The sequence below is a fragment of the Myiozetetes cayanensis genome, unplaced genomic scaffold, assembly GCF_022539395.1.
Source record: "Myiozetetes cayanensis isolate MyiCay16 unplaced genomic scaffold, myiCay2020 scf31, whole genome shotgun sequence".
In the NCBI taxonomy this organism is placed as follows: Eukaryota; Metazoa; Chordata; class Aves; order Passeriformes; family Tyrannidae; genus Myiozetetes; species Myiozetetes cayanensis.
Genome location: NW_026087533.1, coordinates 1,666,175 through 1,677,844, shown reverse-complemented (window position 1 = coordinate 1,677,844; position 11,670 = coordinate 1,666,175). Strand labels below are relative to the sequence as shown.

General features: G+C 58.1%; 1 protein-coding gene across 1 annotated transcript; it reads left to right on the top strand.

The window, feature by feature from the left end:
* The first annotated feature begins 1,833 nt into the window (after positions 1–1,833).
* Positions 1,834–11,370, top strand: SERINC2 (serine incorporator 2). The gene is made up of 10 exons (XM_050326208.1): positions 1,834–1,957; positions 6,168–6,329; positions 7,044–7,231; positions 7,320–7,399; positions 7,478–7,615; positions 8,172–8,341; positions 8,424–8,514; positions 9,278–9,413; positions 10,268–10,477; positions 10,605–11,370. Exons 1-10 carry the CDS (start codon positions 1,919–1,921, stop codon positions 10,741–10,743), a joined length of 1,353 nt encoding a protein of 450 aa, XP_050182165.1. The 5' UTR covers positions 1,834–1,918; the 3' UTR covers positions 10,744–11,370.
* Positions 11,371–11,670: the final 300 nt, after the last annotated feature.

Sequence of the window (11,670 nt, the reverse complement as noted above, 5' to 3'; positions counted from 1 at the left end):
GCCCAGAAAGGCTTTTATTAATTTGTGCCAGCTGCTGATCGGGAGCCAAACCCCGGAGCTTTACCTCTGCCTGGAGCAAGAAGTGTGACACCCTCCTCCTCCTCCTCAAGGACACAGGGGCCGTGCTGCCCCAGCCCTGTGCCCCCAAGCCTGTCACTGCCACATACTCATGTACTTTGCTGCTGGTCTAAATTTAGGGTCTGGAAGTGGGCTGGCACATCCCGGGTTATCTCAGGGCCTGAATTATTCATGTCAGAGACAGAGCAGCACTTACTGCTCTGGGGGTGGGGGGGATGTGCCAGACCCTGGCTGGGTAGGAAGAGCAGGGAAAACTTTTGTCTGCCACCCTCAGGCCCCCTCACTGAGGGTCCCCTGCAGGGGCAGTTGGGTTCAGGCTGGTGAGACTGCTGGTGCTGGTGGGAATGCTGGGAGTGATGGGAAAGCCTGAACTGGTGGGTCTGCTGGTGCCAGCGGGTCTGCTGGGAGCTGGTGTTGTCAAATCCAGCAAGAAGGGTTCCTATAGGAGACAAAGGGAAGACCAGGGAGAACATATCTTGCCTCACAAGATGGGAAACCTGGTGCCACAGGAGCAGGGACTGAATGCTGCCTTTGGTTCTTTATTTGCCAGACTGATCTTCAGGAATAGCAGGTCCCAGAGGATCAGAGATCCCATGGGGAAAGGCTGGAGCAAGGAGGACAGAACCCTTGATGGAAGAGGATCAGGTCAGGGGATACTTAAGCAAACTGGGCATACTTTGGTCCTGCAGTGGCACAAAGTCCAATTGGATGCCAGTAACCAGAGTTCTACCCCAGAGGTCTGTTCTGGTTCCAGTCCAGTTTAATTAATGATTAATTAATTTAATTAATGATTAATTAATTTAATTAATGATCTGAGATGGGGCAGTGTAAGCTCAGCAAGTTGGCAGATGACACCAAGCTGGGAAGGGTGGCTGATACAGCAGGGGATCATGCTGCCATCCAGAGGAGGTCCTGCAAGGTCAGCACATCCACCAGCTCCAGCACATCCACCACCCCAGGATCACAGAAGGGTTGAGGCTGGAAGGCACCTCTGGAGTCCATCTGGTCCAGTTCCCTGCTCAAGCAGGGCCATCCAGAGCCATTTCCCAGGACCTGTGTCAGGTATTTATATCCATTGATAAGATCCCCCTGAGCCTTCTCCAGGCTGGTCAGTCCCAGCCTTTCAGCCTTTCCTCACACACAGAGGATGCTCCATCGTGGCCTTGGTTGGACTCTCTCCATTATGTCCATGTCTCTCTTGTCCTGGAGAGCCCAGAACTGGGCACAGCTCTGCAGGGGTGGTCCTGGCACAGGTTGCCCAGAAAAGTTGTGGCTGCCCTGGATCCCTGGAATTGTCCAAGGCCAGGTTGGACGGGAATTGGACCAACCTGAGCTGGTGGAAGGTGTCCCTGCCCAGGGCAGGGGGTGGGAAAGAGATGGGATTTAAGGTCCTTTCCAACCCAAACCATTCTGACTTTCCATGACCCCTTCCCGTGGGCTGCTTTGAGCCCTGGCTGGGCCCCCACCCATCTCCCCCATCGCTGGGGGTGTCCCAGAGCCCCCAGCCCGGCCCGAGCTCGTGGTGTCCGTGTGGTCCCCTCGGCGGTAACCAGTGATGGAGGGTCCGGGGGGGATGGAGGCGGATGGAGGCGGATAGAGGGAGGACGGAGTGGGGGGATAGATAACCAATAAAGGGCCCCCCCTGAGGCCGGGAGGGGCCCGGATCCTCCCTCTCTTGCCCTCCCCACCACCGTAAGGGCCGCCCCGAGGGAGGCGCGGCCGGTCCGGGCGGAGCCGAGCGCGGAGCCGGCGGAGGGGAGCGGGGAGCCGGGAACAGGAGCCGGGAACAGGAGCCGGGAACAGGAGCCGGGGCCGGATCGGGAACGGCGGCAGCAGCACGATGGGGGCCTGTCTCGGGGTCTGCTCCCTGCTCAGCTGTGTGAGTGCCCGCCCGGAGCGGGGGTCGCGGGGTCCGGGGGGGTTGCGGTGCCGCAGCGCAGGGCGCGGCCCGGGGAGGGGGAGCCGCGGCCGCTGCGGGTCCGCAGGAGGGTCCGGGGGAGGCCCGGGGAGGGCGGAGGGGTCCGAGGGATGCCAGGAGGGTGAGCCGGGAGAGGCAGAGGACCCCCCCGAGGATGTGCCCTGTGTAGCTGGGGAGGTGCAGGGGATCCCCGGCGGATGCACCCCTTTATATGGGGGGGATGCAGGGGACCCCGGGATGCTCTGTGGAGGCCGGGGACCCCCAGGGGGTGCACCCCTCAGTGCATCCCTGGGGCATGTGGGGGGTTACCCAGAGCAGGGCATCCCACAGCACCCTGGGGTGTCCACGGGAGATGCAGAGGGTTCCCCCCAGAGATCTCCGGGGCTTGGGAACGTCATGGTGTCCTGTGATAGGGGGTGTGATTTGGGGTGCCTTGCCATGCTCAGGGGGTGTGTTTTGGGGTGCCCTGCCATGCTCAGGGGATGTGCTGGTTCCGGGTGCTGTGCCCTGTCACACAGCACCTGCTGGCACTGCCTGCCCTGTGGGTGCCTCACCTGTGGGCACGGAGGCCAAGGCAGGGCTGTGGAACCAGCCTGGGAACTGCCAGCCTGGAAACCTGGAAACAGGGCCTGTTGTGCAACTTGACCTCAAAGTGTTGGAGGTTTAACGAACAGGAGGTTTGGAAATGAGGGATCAGTTGGAGGATGGGCTGCAAGGCCTCCCCCTGTAACACACTCCAAACTTTTCCTCATGGACAAGTACTGGGAAAGCTGGGAGTTACTCCAGTGCAGGGCTGTGGAGTTTTCTGGCCTTATTCTGGATTTTTTTTTCCCCCCAAAAATTGTTCTGTTACTCAGCCTTTGGTAACAGAGTAGAGTGACTATATAAGTTGAATTTAATTCTCCTGCTCTGTCTGGTGGAGGTGGTTGACTCAGGGGCTGTTTTAGTTCTGAACTGAAGAACCATGAGACAGAAAAAACACAAACCAAAACCAAGTACCCACCCCCCCAAAATGTGTGTAATTTTTTTTTTAATTTTATTTTTAACAAGAACATCTGAACTGACTCCTTTAGCTCTGCCTGCAGCCTTTTGAGTCACAGCACCATCAGATTTCCAAGCTGTTTCTTCTTTCCCATTAAAACCCTACAAATTGTCCACTCCTGAGTGGAAAGCTTTGCAGCACACAACAAAAAATTTCCCTTTTCCTGTGACTTGCCCTCCTCCAGTGATTTTCCCAGGCTCTGCCCACAGCTGTCACTGTTCTGAGCTGCCTTCCTTGCGGGGGGGACAACCTTGGGGTTGCCAGCAAGAGGCTGCCCGAGCCAACACAAACCCTGGGGGCTTGGGCGTGGTTTGGGCACCTCATGGGCAACAATCAACCTCGTGACACCCACCCAAAGCCACCTGCCGGGCAGGAGAGCCACCAGCTTCCCAAGGCCTGTGGGTTTGGTACTGATTAACCTGCCTGGGTCATGAGTTTGGTGCGAGATAATCACTGGCTGCTCGGCATTGCTGTTGGGTGACTCAGCCTCTGTGTGTTCCTGGGACTGCCAGGGCAGCAGCAGCTCATGGGGTGGTGTTATTGGGCTGGTATAGCTGGGTGGGTGGTTTGGGTTGGTGTAATTGGGCTGGTAGAGCTGGGTGGGTGGTTTGGGTTGGTGATGTTGGTGTAGCTGGGCTGTCACAGGTGGGTGGGTGGAGCTGATTTGGTGCAGTTGGGTCCAGGTTGTGTTTCCTTGCCTTGCCTCGAATCCTCCAGGGGAGGAGGGAGCAGAGCAACCCTTCCATGTGGGTCACACTGGAGGTGGGCTGGGTGTCATGAGGAAGTCGATAGTGAAACTGGAGATGTTAATCATTCAACTGCAGTGGCTGAAAACCAACCCTTCCTCATTCATTAACCCATCACTTCACTGCTGCAGCCGCTTCCCTCCTCAGCTTTCTCCACCCTGCTCTTTGGTCCTGGGCCCTGTTCACACTCATGGGCACCTCTGAAAGCCTTTGGAAGGAGAACCAGAGTGTGTCCAGCGTTGCTTGCCCTGGGAGGGGTTTCTTGCTCTTAACCCACTTGCTTTTCAAAGGAAGAGGGGGGTGAAATCCCGAGGTGCCCAGGCTGCAGGTCGGGGCAGTGTGTGCCACAGAGGGTTCCTTTGCTTCCTTGCAAAGGAGTTCTGAGGGGGGTGACCAGAAAGGGCACCAGGAGCTGTTTTTGTGGCTCCTGGTGGCACAGGGCTCTGGTGTTACTGCTCCACGGGGCAGGTCAGGGGGGTGGGGATGTTGCACCCCCATTACATGGTACATCATCAGTGCCTGAAAGGGCCTGTGAAAGCTGAAATGCATCTGTGGAGTTGGGCTGTGTAAGAGTCATCCTTGAAAAGAAAACCTCAGCAGGCTTCAGGGATGCTGCAGGCTCCCAAAACCTCCCAAAAACCTGTTGGAGTGAGTCCAGAGGAGGCCCTGGAGATGCTCCAGGGCTGGAGCCCCTCTGCTCTGGAGCCAGGCTGGGAGAGCTGGGGGGGTTCCCCTGGAGAAGAGAAGGCTCCAGGGAGACCTGAGAGCCCCTTGCAGGGCCTAAAGGGGCTCCAGGAGAGCTGGAGAGGGACTGGGGACAAGGGATGGAGGGACAGGACACAGGGAATGGCTTCCCACTGCCAGAGGGCAGGGACGGATGGGATATTGGGAAGGAATTGTTTGCTGTGAGGGTGGTGAGGCCCTGGCACAGGTTGCCCAGAGAAGCTGTGACTGCCCCTGGATCCCTGGAAGTGTCCAAGGCCAGGTTGGAGCAACCTGGGCTGGTGGAAGGTGTCCCTGCCCATGGCAATGGGTGGAATGAGATGAACTTTAAGGTCCCTCCAAACCCAACCCATCCCCCTACAACTGGAGGCTGCACATGGAGCAAAGGTTCCCCTTCAGTTCCACTGTGGCCCTGTGGACACTCCTGTGCCCTCCCTCCACCTGCACTGACCCTGAGGAAAGCTTGGCACCTGAGGCTCTGCCTCGTGCAGCCCTTCAGGGGTGCTTGCACATGGGGCTGAACCCCCAAATCCACAACTTCCCCAACAGCACCAAAGCTCACGATTTTCCTGGCTGGATCCAGTGATTCTGGGGTTGGTGCTTTTTGTTTCAGTTGGCACTGAAGGAGAGGAGCTGGAGGGATGGATGGATGGGTGGATGGTGCACTGAGGTGCTGTGCTCCATCAGGTGAAATGATGCAGGAATTCTGCATTAAAAGGCATTTTTGATGCTGTTCTCTATTTGTTTTTTTTAATTTGAAAGGGAAAGCACAGTAAGGCTGGTGCCTTTTAAGTGCACTCTGGTGCAAGTGGTGAATTTAATGAGGCTGACAGGGAGCCATCTCTAATTGAAGGCCATTTTCATGGGCTTGCAAGTGGAAAACATGAAATTCTGCCCCTTGAGCAGCTCCTGGGAAGGTGGAATGAGGGTCTGCGTGGGATACTGGGACTCTCTGACCCACCCTGACTCCTATGGGTACCACCAGCTCAGCATAGACAGTGGGGTGGGGCTGTGAGGGCTGGGATGAGGGTGAAGAGGAATAAATCAGGAAGGGGGGGATTTTTCTCCAATGATGACCCAATAAAATAAAAATCAAATCAAATAAAGTAAATCAAAGCCACCTCTAACGATTTGGAGGCACCAAAGTGATCCTCTGTGAATCTCCCTGCTGAGGGAAGTGACCTGCTCACAACAGCAGCTCCACATCTGCTTCTGAGTTCTGCCTTGTCCTTTTCCTGCACTGATTTTAACAATGAGAAATGTGTGTTTTGAGTTGCTACCGAGCCATCTTTAATTAGTATCGATTTGCAGGGCATAATTAGGAGGTACAAGGAAGGAGGGGAAGGGCTGTTCCAAGGGGAGAAACGAAAACACCAAAGCAAAATAAATCGATGAAATTATCTTGTGAATGGAGGGCAAGTTGTTTGCTTTTGCTGAGCTTTTGTTAAGCCAGGGTTTCCTCGGGTCCCAGGCAATGGAACCTCCCTGAGCAGGGCATGCTTGGCAGCGCTGCCCGTGCTGGATTTGGGAATTCAGGACCCATCATGGACTCCTGGGCATGCTGTTCCTCAGCCTCCCTGCCTACAGAGTGGCCTCTGGGGAGGGGGAGGATGGCAGGACAAGCTGCTTTCCCCCAATGCCCACCCTGCTCTCATTGCAGGTGTCCTGTCTCTGTGGCTCCGCTCCGTGCCTGCTCTGCGGCTGCTGCCCCTCAGCCAAGAACTCCACCATCTCCCGCCTCCTCTTCACCTTCTTCCTCTTCCTTGGCACTCTGGTGTCCGTCATCATGATAATCCCCGGCGTGGAGAAGGAGCTGCACAAGGTAAATAACTCCTGGAGGTCACTGGGAGGAAGTTCAGCTCCTGGTGAGGCTGAATCAGAACGGGGGGTGTTTAAGGACAGACTGGACGTGGCACTCAGGGCCGTGGTCTGGGTGACAAGGTGGGGTTGGGTCACAGGTTGGGCTTGATGATCTCAGAGGTCTTTTCCAACCTGGCTGATCCTGTGATTCTGTGACTTCAGGTGGAGGGAGTGGTGGTCTGGCAGCTGAGCTGCTGCTGCTGGGCTGGGTTTTTGGGAAAGGTTGGGTTCATCCTAGCATTTCGCTGACCTGCAGGGTGGCTTTAGCTGTGTCATCCCACTGCTGTCCCCAAGCAAGTGGCATTGGAGCATCATGGTCTGGCTCATCTTTGGTGGCACCAGGGCTTGCAATGTGTGTGGAATGCCAGAACTGTGGAATCCCAGAATGGTTTGGGTTGGAAGGGATCTCTAAGAGGGGGTCCCAACCCCCTGCCACGGGCAGGGACATCTTCCACCAGCTCAGGTTGCTCCAAGCCCCATCCAACCTGGCCTTGGACACTTCCAGGGATGGGGCAGCCACAACTTCTCTCTGGGCAGCCTTGGGGGCTTCACAATCCAGGAGCTGATCTTCAGTACAATCAGTAGCTCTTCAAGACCTTCCCCCAGTCTTCAGTCACCGGTGGGATGTGTCAGGGTGTGCTGGGGCGACGCTCACCCTGTGCCATCACCCTTTCAGCTCCCGGGCTTCTGTGAGGGCAGTGGGTCCGTGCTGGGGGTGCAGACCCACGTCAACTGCGGGAGCTTCCTGGGCCACAAGGCCGTGTATCGGATGGGCTTCGCCATGGCCGCCTTCTTCTTCCTCTTCGCCGTGCTCATGGTGTGCGTGCGCAGCAGCAAGGACCCCCGAGCCGCCCTGCAGAACGGGTGGGTGCCCATCCCTTGAGGGGGGGCTGGCTGGGTGAGGGAGGAACCCCCACAGGGTGCAGACCGTGCCTCCTCCCTCCTCCCGCAGCTTCTGGTTCTTCAAGTTCCTGGCGCTGGTGGGGATCACGGTGGGCGCCTTCTACATCCCCGACGGGGCCTTCACCTCGGGTGAGGAGCTGTGCCCCCCCTGCGCCCCCGGGTCTCGCTTTCCCTGCTCCTAACTGGGGTTTTCCCTCTGCTCTCAAGTCTGGTTTTACTTCGGTGTGGTGGGCTCCTTCCTCTTCATCCTCGTCCAGCTCGTGCTCCTCATCGACTTCGCGCACTCCTGGAGCCAGCTGTGGCTGCCCAAGGCGAGCGACAGCAACGCCAAGGGCTGGTATGCAGGTGGGTTCAGCGGCACCACGGAGGGTTTGGCTGCACCCCAGGGCTGGCCAGGCCTGGGGGGTTCTGCTCCAGCCTCTCCTTTTTTTGTTTCCTCCCCCCGTGACCCCGAAAGGCGGCACCAACAAACTTCTTATCCCCAGTTTGTAGGAGCTGAAAAGGGCGTGGTTTGTTCAGGAGGAGAGCTCCTCTAAACCAGTGTGCCAAGGGCTGATGGACAGGGCTTTTTATTGCACATGCTGTTTATATATTCATTAGATATTGTCTCTTACTTAATACATACTCATTAGTTTGCTCTACATGGCCACACCCCTACTGGAAGTCTTTTTTTGGTCCTTTTCTTTACCATCTCGACCTCAGCTCTTGAGCAGGCACAGGGTCATTGTGCTCCACCACCAAAAACTGCAGTGTTTGTTCTTTATTTGGGTGCACAGAGCTTGGTTTACATCCTCATGTTTGTTTACATCCCTTATCTAACTCTCGAGGGCTTCTCTAAGACGGTCTAGTTCCTTATTTGGGGGATGCTGCGAGTCAGGTCTGTGTTTCTCTTGTCCCCCAGCCCTCTGCACGGTCACCTTCGTCCTCTACGCCGCCTCCATCGCGGCCGTTGCGCTGCTCTACGTCTACTACACCAAACCCCAGGGCTGCACCGAGGGCAAGGCCCTCATCAGCATCAACCTCCTCCTCTGCCTCATCGTCTCCGTGGTGTCCATCCTGCCCAAGATCCAGGTGAAGATGGCTCCCAGGAGGCTGCTGGCCGTGCCACTGCAGGGGCCAGGACCACCCTGAGCAGCTGCTGTTGTGTTTGCAGGAGGCTCAGCCGCACTCGGGGCTGCTGCAGGCGTCCCTCATCACCCTCTACACCATCTACGTCACCTGGGCCGCCCTGGCCAACGTGCCAAGTAAGCAGGATGTGGCCTGGGTTCGGGCCAGGCCGAAAGGGAGCGGGGAGTGTGGAGGGACAGGAGGCTGAACGTGAGCCAGAGGGTACCCAGGGGGCCAAGAGGGCCAAGGGATCCTGGCCTGGCTCAGGATCAGTGGCAGCAGGAGTAGGGAAGGGATTCTTGCCATGTGAGGCCACCCCTGGAGTGCTGTGTCCAGCTCTGTCCCCTGAGTTCAGGAAGGACATGGAGGGGCTGGAACAGGTGCAGAGAAGAGCAACGAGGCTGGGGAAGGGACTGGAGCACAAGTGCTGTGAGGAGAGGCTGAGGGAGCTGGGGGGGCTCAGCCTGGAGAGGAGGAGGCTCAGGGGGGACCTCAGCACTCTCTGCAACTCCCTGACAGGAGGGGGGAGCCAGGTGGGGCTTGGTCTCTTCTCCCAGGAACCAGCAGTAGGACAAGAGGTTCTCAAGCTGTGCCAGGGGAGGTTTAGGTTGGATATTGGGAAGGAATTGTTTACAGAGAGAGTGCTCAGCCATTGGGATGGGCTGCCCAGGGAGAGGGTGGATTCTTCATCCCTGGAGGTGTTTAAGGACAGGCTGGATGTGGCCTCAGTGCCATGGGCTGGGAACCACGGTGGGGTTGGATCAAGGGTTGGACTCGATGATCTCACAGGTCTTTTCCAACCTGATTGATTCTGTGATTCTGTGAGGGGGCAGGACCACACACTGGGGTGGGTGTTTGTTCCATCCTTGGTACTGACCCCCCCTGTGTGTCCCCCCCCAGCCAAGGAGTGTAACCCCACCCTGCTGGTGAGGAACAGCACCAGCACAGAGACGGCCACAGAACCAGTGACAACCTGGTGGGACGCCTCGAGCATCGTGGGGCTGGTCATCTTCATCCTCTGCACCCTCTTCATCAGGTGAGGGCTTGGCTTGTGACCCTGGGGGTGGCACTGTCCCTCTGCCTGGAGCAGAGAGCCATTGGGAGCCTCTTAGGGAAAGGGGAAGTCGCACCTTTGTGCAGGTTTTTTGTCACTAAGGGCCTCTTGCAAAGCCATCCCTGTCCCCAGAGGACCCTGCGTGGCTGTGATCACAGTTCTTAGAGTTTCCCCAAAAACTGGGTTTACCCTGCACCCCCCAAACTGTTCTGGGGATGGCCCCAAGGACAAAACATTCCTGTTCTACTGTGCACTGGTGCAGCCTCACCTGCAGTACTGGGGCAGTTTGGGCACCACAATATAAGGAAGGTATTGAGCCATTGGAGAGTGTCCAAAGGAGGGCAAAGGGATGGGAAGGGCCTTGATTTGAAGGTGTGTGAGGACACTGAGGGCACTTGGTGTGTTCAGCTGGAGCAGAGGAGACTGAGGGGAGACCTCAGTGCAGTTCCAACTGCCTGGGCAGGGGCAGAGGAGGGGCAGGACTGAGCTCTGCTCTGGGGGAGCAGGGACAGCCCCCAGGGAATGGCTGGAGCTGTGTCAGGGCAGGCTCAGGTGGCATCTCAGGGAAAGGTTCTTCCCCCACAGGCTGGTTGGGCACTGAACAGGCTCCCCAGGGCAGTGGGCACAGCCCCAAGGCTGCCAGAGCTGCAGGAGGCTTTGGCTGATCCTCTGGGGCACAGGGGGTGACTCTTGGGGCTGGGATTGTGCAGGGCTGAGGGTTGGACTGGATGGTCCTTGTGGGTCCCTCCCAGCTCAGTGGATTCCGTGACTCTGTGACACCCCAGCCACGGGGGAACTGAGCAGGCGATGCTGAACCCCCACCCCTCTCCCCGCAGCGTCCGCTCCTCGGACCACCCCCAGGTGAACAAGCTGATGCTGACCGAGGAGGGCGGGCGCGGGGCGGGCCCGGGGGAGGCGGCAGAGCCGGGGCCGCACCGCGCCTACGACAACGAGCAGGACGGCGTCTCCTACAACTACACCTTCTTCCACCTCTGCCTCCTCCTCGCCGCCCTTTACATCATGATGACCCTCACCAACTGGTACAGGTGGGCAGAGCTCCCGGGGCTGTTCCCCTGCCTCCACCTCCCCTCCTCCTGGGGGTTCCCAGCTCTCGGGCAGAGCTGTGTGCTGATACGGCAGTGGTGGGTGCCACCCCCCTGTTTGCCGTTCCAGGCCGGATGAGAGCCTGCAGGTGCTGCGGAGCCCCTGGACCGCCGTGTGGGTGAAGATCTGCTCCAGCTGGGCCGGGCTCCTGCTCTACCTCTGGACATTGGTGGCCCCACTGGTGCTGCCGAACAGGGACTTCAGCTGAGGTGGCCCCCGGGCATCCTGTTGCCAGGTCAGAGCCCTGGTGGCCTTGTCCCTCGGGGCCAGGGGCAGCCCCAGCTCTGCCTTAGCCCCAGCTCTGCGTGTGGGAGCTGCTGTGCTGGGCTGTGCCTTCTTGCAGGTCTTTTGTTTTAATTTGAAAGAGATGAAGAACCAGCCAAGCAGAGAAATTGAGGGCTGAGAGAGACCTGAGGGTGTTTTTGACGCTTCTCTTCGTGCCCATGTTTGTCTAGTGCCTTTGGTGGTGCCTCCAATCCCTCTTCTCCCAGCAGAGACCAGTGCCTTGCCTCGGGAGGGTTTGGTTCCCACCAGCTGCAGTTGTCTCACTCAGTGTCCTGGGGACATGGTGCCTTTTGGGGGGCTCTGGGGTCCAGGACCTGGCCACTGTTGTGTCCCCAAACTGCCTGGAGGAAAACGAATTGCTGAGATGTGTGGCTGGAGGCAGATATCCCTCTGCACCCCCCAGCCTCGGTGGTGACCCCAGCTCCTCAGGGGATCTCCTGCCTGGTTGTCCCCGTGGGAGAACAACCCCCCCTGATCCTTGCTGGAGGACAGGTAGGGTTTCCTGCAGGCTGTGCTGCCCCAGCACCTCGCCAGGTCAATAAAGTCTTGTTTGGAATAACCCTGGTGGATTAGTCCTTGGATCTTTCTCGGAGCGCGTGGTGGGTGTGTGGGAGGAGGAGGAAGAGGAGATGCATTAAACGGACCTAACGCTGGGGTGGGGGCACAGCTGGGGGCACAGCTGGCTGCCAGGAGGTGCAGGTGGGGATGGCATCACTTTGGGGCACTAAAACCTGGAGCCCTGGAGCCCTGTTGGCAGCCTATGGCACCTCAAGAGCTTCTGCTGGGGGTGGGCACGTGGCTGGCAGGGCGGGTGGTGGTGCTAAACAAAGTGGGGGGTACAAGGTTGGTT

Excerpts from the sequence above, each read along its gene's own strand:
- SERINC2 (XM_050326208.1), top strand. The coding sequence starts at position 1,919 with ATGGGGGCCTGTCTCGGGGTCTGCTCCCTGCTCAGCTGT. Across the intron at positions 6,330-7,043 it reads TGGAGAAGGAGCTGCACAAG|CTCCCGGGCTTCTGTGAGGG; the intron begins GTAAATAACTCC and ends TCACCCTTTCAG. Across the intron at positions 8,515-9,277 it reads CGCCCTGGCCAACGTGCCAA|CCAAGGAGTGTAACCCCACC; the intron begins GTAAGCAGGATG and ends GTCCCCCCCCAG.